At 37.1% G+C, this 9,683-nt stretch overlaps 2 protein-coding genes across 2 annotated transcripts; both read left to right on the plus strand.

The window, feature by feature from the left end:
- Positions 1-1,178: 1,178 nt before the first annotated feature.
- On the plus strand, positions 1,179-2,063 carry LOC141388828 (cuticle protein-like). The gene is made up of 2 exons (XM_073959248.1): positions 1,179-1,265; positions 1,358-2,063. The coding sequence occupies exons 1-2, from the start codon at positions 1,254-1,256 to the stop codon at positions 1,991-1,993; spliced, it is 648 nt and encodes a 215-aa protein (XP_073815349.1). The 5' UTR covers positions 1,179-1,253; the 3' UTR covers positions 1,994-2,063.
- A 6,452-nt stretch (positions 2,064-8,515) lies between these two features.
- LOC141389819 (cuticle protein-like) lies at positions 8,516-9,286 on the plus strand. Its single transcript, XM_073961956.1, has 2 exons — positions 8,516-8,527; positions 8,606-9,286. Exons 1-2 carry the CDS (start codon positions 8,516-8,518, stop codon positions 9,284-9,286), a joined length of 693 nt encoding a protein of 230 aa, XP_073818057.1.
- The last annotated feature ends 397 nt before the right edge of the window (positions 9,287-9,683 follow it).

Genomic DNA, 9,683 nt, shown 5'->3' on the forward strand with positions numbered 1-9,683 from the left:
ACGCGTTTCTAAGATCGATTCGGTGAAAAAAGTTTCCGCGCTGACTGTAATTACTAAAACCCTTTTGATATTTTTTCTACTTATAATTTTAAATTTGCTTTGTTTGAATAAATATTCATAGAAAAAAATACAATTCTCACAGGCAAAGTCATTAAAAACTGTCTGTAACTTTCGCGAATTTGTTGCAAATGACACCATATTCTCTTGTCCAATAGGTACAATAAATATAAACGTAAAATTCGCGAGTTTATGCAGAAAAAACAAAAATTGCAGTAGTGTCAAAAATTCCTAAAATTCTCCGAAATGGCGCGATTTGAGAACAAATTGGTCCACAACGCTTTGATAATGATTTTAAATTAGATTACAAAAAAATAAAAATTTTAATTAAAAGCAAATATGTTGTCATAACAGCTAAAATTAAAAAATGCATTACTGAACTTCAAAGCATTTGACGCGGAAACTTTTTTCGCGATAGAGAAAAAATGTGAATTTTGACCGTGATTTATTTGAAAATCCCTCCGGCAATTTTTTTGTTTTTTTATTTTTCTTACCTACGAACATTGTAGTTTCAGAATCCGCAAAAATTTCCCAGGTTTAAGCACCTTTCATTTAAAGTTAGTTAAGGGGCACCGTGTAGATTGATTTGAATCATTTGGTTTGGTATCAAATCAATTCATTCACAAATAAAACTCAACTCAAAACACTTTAAATTCATTCATATAATAAACAATGTTTACTTAAACTGTTGTCGTATTAGGCGTATGATTCACATCAGCCTAATACTTTCAAAAAACGGTTCTATTGCAATTATATTAGCTTATGTATATATAACGTCCATTAGCTTATGTACATTGTACATTCGCCTCAGATCTTCACTTGCATAAAATGGAAAATAATGCAAAAATTACAACAACAGTAAATTCCCACACATTATTTACAAAAACAAAATCTCGATTGGGCATTGACCTCCGGACTCAACAAATGATTAGTCATTTAATACCGTTCGATTAAAAGTAACAACACACTTAGTACGTTAATATTCAATTAACGTTCTGTTCGGTAGCGTTTTCTCAATTTTACACCTTAACTTTGTCACAGTTTATTTGTTGCTACTTATTTCAGTGTGTCATTTGTTTTTGTCAACAATGTTGTGCCTTTTCATATAAAAGACAATGCTAGCGGGACAAATGACACAGTTCATATCTACCTTTGGTATTTAGAGCATATCAAAACCCTACCTACACTGTATTAAAATGGCTTTCAAAGTAAGGATTAACTAAACCGCACAACAAGGATTTTATTTGAACGAAGCATGTATAATGGATACTAATAAAAGAATTTTTTTCCTATTTTTTAGTTCATCACTTTGTTCGCTGCTGTCGTAGCTGTTGCCAGCGCTGGTGTTCTCCCAGCTGCTCCCTTGGCCGCTGTTGCTAAAGTCGAAGAATACGACCCTCATCCCCAATACTCTTACGGTTATGATGTTAAGGATGCCATCTCTGGTGATTCCAAGACCGCTGTTGAAACCCGTGATGGTGGTTTCGTTCAAGGCCAATACTCTTTGAATGATGCTGATGGTTACAGACGCATTGTTGACTACACCTCCGACCCCATCAACGGTTTCAACGCTGTTGTCCGTCGTGAACCTTTGGTAGCTGCTGCTCCCGTTGTTAAGGCTGCCGTTGCTGCTCCCGTTGTTGCCGCCCCTGCCCCAGTTGTCAAGGCTGCAGTCGCTGCTCCCTTCACCTACGCCGCCGCTGCCCCCGTTGTCAAGGCTGCCTACGCCACCGCTCCCTTCACCTATGCTGCCCCAGCTGCCTATGCTGCTGCTCCAGTAGTCAAGACTGTTGCCCCCGCTCATTTCGGTTATGCTGCCCCAGCTGCTTATGCCGCTGCCCCCGTCGTCAAGGCTGCTGTCCCCGCTCCCGTTGTTGCTGGCCCAGCTGTCGTAAAAACTTCATTCGCATCTCCTCTTATCTCCTACGCTTATTAAAAATGGAATGAATGTGATTGTTAGTTGTTAAAGCTGAATAAAGTTATGTGATGAATTAATTTAATTGAAATTATTGCTAACTTTTATTTTTATGCGCTATTACCAGAAGGTTTGTGGTTCAAGCCACTCAGGAAAATGGGACTATGAAAAACTGTATGTAATTAAAAGTGTACCCTTGTGTCTTCAGAGAACCCAGACGGAACCGCTGAAGCTAGAACCTTGTATATAGTGAGTTCTTATATGTGCGTAGAGGTGAGGCAAAGCTTGGTTTTTGGAATTGTGTAACGGAAGGGTAGGAAAATTCCAAAAAGTTTCAAATTTAGCGAACGGGTAAAGCCAGCTTTCTGGAATTTGATATGTAAGTCACTGTTGATGTCTAGCTGTGAAAGCCATCCTGAAAATTTTGATTAAAAGTCTGATCACCATATATTTGTCGAATGTCGATAAAATATTACAAACATATTGGGAAAATATTTATCAAACAAATAAAAAAGTATCAGTCGGCTTTACCGACAGAGTTATACCCTCAGCCCATGTGAATTGAAACACTTTTTGGACATTTGATCTGGCCGACAAAAATGTGGATTAGGATTAAATTTCAAAAGTGTAGCGGAGGAGATACGTAAAGGAATAGACCCACATAGTCCATTATGGAAGTGGATCTTGTTTTGGGAGTCATATCTTTTCGAAAGATATCGCGCCCACTAGTCATTTCAGTGGGTCATCGTATAACTTTTGGACCAGTATGCCAGAAAGCATGGACTTGTCTACGGAAAATATAATATTGCTGTAAACAGGACCATATCGAACAGCATCGGTATGTATTTTCAAGTATTTTCGAGCAGACCCTAAACTGCACTTGGACACAAATGCTGAACTTTTGTGGGGGAGGTATTCTATGAAGTGGACCGATATGGGCCATTTTAGAATTTTAACTAAATTTGGACAAAATGTTAGGAGATCCAAAGTTTGGACCAAATTGGTAGACCCGTTCAAGAGACATAGTGCATACCATTTTGGTGATATTTTTTAAATATTGGGGGAAGTAACGGAAGCTGTGGACCGGTATTGCCCATTTTCGAACTGAAACTAAAGTTTGTACAAAATATGACGAAGGACCAAATCGGTTGATCACTTCGAGAGTTATCGTGCTCTCCAGCTACTAAATATGGTGCCATAGGGGTTTTTACAACTTTCGGGTTGTTTTCTCAGGAAGTATGGACTTGCCCCTAAAAAACTTTTACCGTCGTAATTGAGGCAGCGAATGCAAGTTGCTTCAAGAAAAATCAAAGCGATTCGGAAGCCGGTCTTAAATTGAACTTATCTGAAATTTTGTGTGATACGTATCCGAAGGATTGGAAAAATAAAGTCTATATTCGAACCTGATCTAAACCTGGACCAAATCGGTCACTCCCTTCAAGGGTTATTGTGCGCACAAATTTTCCGAACATTTTGAGCATTTGTAGGGGAGCTACCTGAAGGAGTGGACCGATATGGCTTATCGTCGAACTAGTTTAAGTTTTTTGGATAAAATATTACGAAGGCCAAATTTTGGATCCGTTCGAGATTTATCTTGCGCTCCGACCGCTACACACTGTACCATAGGGGTTTTTTGCACCTTTCAGAGTATTTTCTCAGGAAGTATTGACTTGCCCCTGATGAAATTTGTACCGTCGTATGGGGGCCAGTGAATACAAACATACTTGGGATCTTAAACCATTATTTCGATGAGAGATTCGATTTTATGGCATGGAGAGATTTACCGCTACAACAATGTGCTGTGTTTGAGTGTGTCGTTGCTATGTTTATTTCAAAGCACGGGTATGATATTTTGGCGGCATGGAGGGAACGTGTGTGCGGTGTTTGGTTTATTTATCTATTTGTGCTCGGGTGAATGCTTGTATGTATACTAAATTTTTTTATGAACCTAACAAAAGAATAGGGAAAGAAAAAATGTTTTGTCTTGTTTCGATAACACTGTGTAACAAAATTCAATTTTTTCAAAATGGTAGAAAAAACTGAGTAAATTATAAAAGTAGAGCTAAAAATATTAGACACGTGTATCGGCGTTTTTAAAGTTTACATCGGAAAGTAACCAAAATAGGCGGGGCAAGTTCCGCCCATTTTTAATTTCTTCGAAATATTCGAATTAAGATATCTTGGAATCCATGCACTTTAGGTATATAGTGTCTTTGGCAACTTTACTCAGAAGGGTGTGGGGAATATTTATGATAAAAATTTTAACCCTCATGCGGTTCATCAAAGGGGTCTTTTTTGCCCTTTTTTGAAAATCTTTCAAAAACTCCTTAAAAATGTGATCGTATCAAATCCAAATATTCTACAAAATTGTTCGCCATAAAATTTTACTATAGGTCTCAGAATACACCAAATCTGTACATTTTATCTAATAGCCAGGAATCCCTAAAAATGAAAACACGTTTTAGGGTTAAAGTCGGACTTCATCTGAGTTTACTCAAAATTGTCCCACCAAACATAATTTTAGAGAGATGACGTCAGAGACAAAAATATTCTTCGTCAAATTTCAGTAAAGAAATAAAATGTCTATTTACTTTAGATATTGTGAAAATATAAGTATCTATTTTGCTGAATAAACATGAAAATATTTCTCAATTTTTTTTGATGAAATTTTTTTCCGAATTTTTTCCGAGTTGATGCATGAAAGTAATATGAAACTTGGTTCTAGGTCAAAAAATGTCAAAAGAAGAAAAATTCTACACAAAATGTCACTATGAGTTTTAGAATAAACCATATATCTAGGTACACTATTTTCTTAAGAAAATTAGATTACAAATTATAAATTTTAGGATGAAATCATTTGTTTTATTTTTGGACTGTTAATTATACATAATTCCATAGTGGATCAAAATATAACAAAATCCTTCACTTTTTGGGGATATTGTTAAAGAAAGAAATGTTTTAAATCAAATTTCATTATGAGTCTCTGAATAAAAGAAATCTGTAACCATAACGCATAACATTCGTAACAGCCCTTGTTTTTGATATAGGGTTTAGCCCATATTTTACAATTTTTATCCAGATTTTCGTTGTGATTTTTCGTTATAAATTCATACAGAATATGTTGTGCGCTCAATTTAAACAGCCTTTGAAATATTTGTGATGAATATATATTTGAAAAATATAGAAAACCCAGATTTTAGTACTTTTAACTTAAATTACATAGTTAGAATAAACCATTGCATACTTATATCGTATGTGAAAATACGTGAGAGGTTTACATGTATGGTCCAGTGAAAATATATGTAGGTGTCGTAAGGGCTCTCACATGCACGATTTTTCGTGGTCCAAAACAATACAATGATGGCAGTAATTCCTGTTTTGGTGACATTTAGGGAATTAACCTTAGATATCGTCATATAACATTGCAAATTGCTTGCTTCTTAAGATTTTCTAATAACTTTGTGCTAGGCGGAACCTTTCCCATTAAAATTCAGTTTATCCTCACGAGTCCTTAAATGTGCATTACCACACTGTCTCCGGACTGTGGCTGGCTAGTTTCCATGAGCAAGTTGGAGATTTGGATTCTACCTACCGAGTATTATCAATAGGCAGTTGAATTTTATGCAATCCCTATTTTTAATCCGATTGATGTCAAATTTTGAGACTTTGCATACTTTTGACTTCTGATTAAGTTGCAACCGAAACATATCATGTATGCATTTTACTTATTTTCGTATGTAACATACATTTTAAAAATTTCTTCAAACTTGTTAATGTCTACGATTTTTTTTTAAATTCTCTTCAGACAAGTCAATAAAATAGAGAAACGTAAAACCACAGTCACAAAATTCAAAATAACGAAAACGGGGAGGTATCGTTCTAGGGGGACCTGTAACGACAAATTTCAATTGGATTATTTTATACCAAATTTCAACCATATCGGTGACACAAATCCTTGCATATAGTTTTGCATATTTCGTTTTATTTTGCGATAAAACGAGTTTCTGTTTAATCAAATGCTCTATACGACCATCCTATGCATATATGCATTTGCATAGGATTCCGCTGTTTAACTATCAGTAAGCGTGCAGGACCTGCCTGTAAGTCGCGGTGACATCCATGCTGACAATACCCTTCTACAGGGGATCTCCTTCTGTCAGTATAATTACTAGTTGACAACCTTCCCACCTACAGTGTTAATGAGGAATTCCAAGGATTCCTTGATCTCACAGCAGATAACCTCTTCGATAAACCGCCATCGATTGTCACTGGTCTTAAGATCAGGATTACCTCTATCGATAATTGCCACTCAAACTTCATCTCTTACCATTGCCATTTTAGTGTTTTTTCAGCGCTACTACCCCTAAGTAGATATCCGGAAGATACTCTGTGGCTTTGATCGTTTAACTCAGAGGAGGTAAATGGTTTAGAGTCTTGGCTCGGAATGGTTCACTTCAAGTGTCCTTACCGTGCTCTTTGGTGAATACGGGTTGGTTTTGGTAGGAGACACATGCTCAGGGGCTGATTTATCTGTTTGACTATTCCTAATGCACAATTTTTGTTGGATACATTTTTTACCCACTGGAAACCCCAAATGCCAATTTGATCCGAAAATGTCAATAAAAAAAACTTTAAAATATATCCAAAAACTTATGCCGATATAGTCCATCTTTACAATGATGTAAAGCAGGTAATGATGATGTAGTCGGTAATACATCCCATTTTTTATTTTTTTTATAATCACGCTACACGACACAATTCCGATTGAATCGTCACAAAATTTTGGGTCTTAATGGGCGTCCCACAGAGGAAAAAACTTTTGTTTTTTTTTTGGTAATGTTCGGATATTATTTAGGGTTCGGAGTGTGAAAAACTTATTTGGAGAAAAGGCCAACGTTTTATTTCAAAGCGAATATCTCTCTTCTGTAGGAGGTATATCAAAAGGAAAACCTGGCAATGAAAGTAGAAAATATCACCTTTACAACGATGTGAAGTAGGTTGTAATAGGTGGTCAAACAACAGAGATATCGCAATAGTCGATAATCCATTCCTTTTTACATTTTTTGTGCAACCACACTACAGGTCGAAATTTTGATCGGATCCTCACGAAATTTTGGTGGTTGATGCGGGTCTAACAGAGAAAGAAACCTATTGATGGTTGGCATACATCCCACTTTTCCATTTTTTATTTGAGTTGTACTGACGATGCACTTAAATGCGTTTCAACAAAATTGATCTGTGTAAATGAAGACATTCAGAGCAAAGGCGCTACGCTATCTCAATTTTAATATTTTGAATTTTACCAGTCAAAACAGGGGTAGTGGTGTAGGGTATCACATAGTCGGCCCCGACCCGACTATAATCTTGGCTCACTTGTTTTGTTATTATTTTTTTAAGGCCTAACTTTTATGGTGATCGGTTAACGTTAACCCGTGCCACTGGAGCGATCTTTGTTTCCATAGTCATTTGCATGGGCCGTATTTATGGTCCAATCATTGAAAAAATTTAACATTTCATTGTTGTGGCTACAAAAAGATTTCTACAGAATTTATGATGATCAGTTAACGATAAAAGGTGCCCCCTGAACGACCTTCATTTCCACAGTACTTTGTATGGGTGCCAAAGGCCAATTTTCAGGAAATCGGCCTTCGGAAAAAACGTAATATACCTTTCATTCTATGGTTGAGGGTTTAAAGTGTCTCCAAATATTATAAAAGAAGCATAGAAACTAGACTATTTCACCATTTTGTGGGTCATGTTGCAAGAATGGAGGATATGGGACTACCAAAACGGGTCTTGAAGTCAGAACAAAGAGCAAAAGGCACCAAGAAAGAAATATAAACTATAACCAAGACGGGCGTGATGAAAGTTAATTTTTAAACCTTACACAACAGATAGTCCTTCAATCCTCTCGACAAAATAATATTTTTCGAACCCCATTCTGACTCCTCTAAACCTCCATTATTCACTTTCGCATTTTTAATTTCATGTTTAATTGCATTTTTGTTTCCACTAAAAGCTGAACACTCCAGGTCGCTTCATGCGTTTACCGGCGGGGACCTCAGTATTCAAGTAAGAGAATAACACATACACAATCCTGTGATAAAAGGCAACTTATGATGAAAACATACCAATCAATTCGTCAACTAAACTTACCTACCCTTGATTGCACGTGTTTAATAATCACTTGCATATAACGGAAAATAATGCAAAACTGCAACCGTAATAATTTCCCACACATATTTTACTAAAACAAACGCTAACTTGGGCATTGACCTCCACGCACATCATAAACCTTTTCATTTAATACCGTTCAATTAAGTACCTTAACATTCAATAAACGTTCGGCTCTACAGTGATTTCTTGCTTTTACAACAAAACTTGGTCACAGCTTGTTCGTTGATATTAATTTGGTTGCGTCTATCGTTTTAGCAAAATTATAGTGTATTTTTATATAAAAGACAAATTGTGTGTAACAATAGACACAGTTCATATTTACCTTTGGTATTTAGAGCATATCAATCCAACCTAAACCTTATCAAAATGGCATTCAAAGTAAGAATTAATCAAACCACATAACATGGATATACATCTACCAAATCTTCCTTGGATAATGGATATTAACTTATTTTCTTATTTTTCCAGTTCATCACTTTATTCGCTGCTGTCGTAGCTGTTGCCAGCGCCGGTGTTCTTCCAGCTGCTCCCTTGGCCGCTGTTGCTAAATTCGAAGAGTACGATCCCCATCCCCAATACTCTTACGGTTATGATGTTAAGGATGCCATCTCCGGTGATTCCAAGAGCGCTGTTGAAACCCGTGACGGTGGTTTCGTTCAAGGCCAATACTCTTTGAATGATGCTGATGGTTACAGACGCATTGTTGACTACACCTCTGACCCCATCAACGGTTTCAACGCTGTTGTTCGTCGTGAACCTTTGGTAGCTGCTCCCGTTGTAAAGGCTGCCGTAGCTGCTCCCGTCGTTGCTGCCCCCGCTCCAGTTGTTAAGGCTGCCGTTGCTGCTCCCTTCACCTATGCCGCTGCTGCCCCTGTTGTCAAGACTGCCTATGCTACCGCTCCTTTCACCTATGCTGCCCCAGCTGCCTATGCTGCCGCCCCTGTAGTCAAGACCGTTGCCCCAGCACCCTTCACCTATGCCGCTGCTGCCCCAGTAGTTAAGGCTGCTTATGCTGCTGCTCCTTTCACTTATGCCGCCCCAGCTGCCTACGCCGCTGCCCCCGTTGTTAAGTCTGTTGCTGGTCCAGCTGTTGTAAAAACTTCCTTCGCATCTCCCCTTATCTCTTATGCTTATTAGATAAATCGGAATAGCTGTGATTGTTAGTTGTTAAAGCAGAATAAAGTTATGTGATGAAATAATTTAATTTAAATTTTTGATTTTTTTATTATTTCTGAGTGTAATTGATAACTGGATGAGTTTAGATTTAATGCACTATGAGACTTTGTTTGTTAAAAAACTAAGGGAGTTGCTGTATCTTAAGATTGCGTAAGGTACGCTACCTCTATAGGGCTATAGTGATATAAGTTGCACTTATGTGAAGCTTCAATTGTAAAGTGTTCGGATTTTAAAAGTGTTTCTACCAGTGATTACATAAGTTACTTTGGCAGTTTGTCATCTATATAAATTATACAAAATGTTCGACGTAAATCCAGGCTTTGGCTTAGTTCCCATATTCCAATTTCCAGTATTAAGA

The sequence above is a fragment of the Musca autumnalis genome, unplaced genomic scaffold, assembly GCF_047663935.1.
Source record: "Musca autumnalis isolate F117 unplaced genomic scaffold, ASM4766393v1 scaffold_1, whole genome shotgun sequence".
NCBI classification, from domain to species: Eukaryota; Metazoa; Arthropoda; class Insecta; order Diptera; family Muscidae; genus Musca; species Musca autumnalis.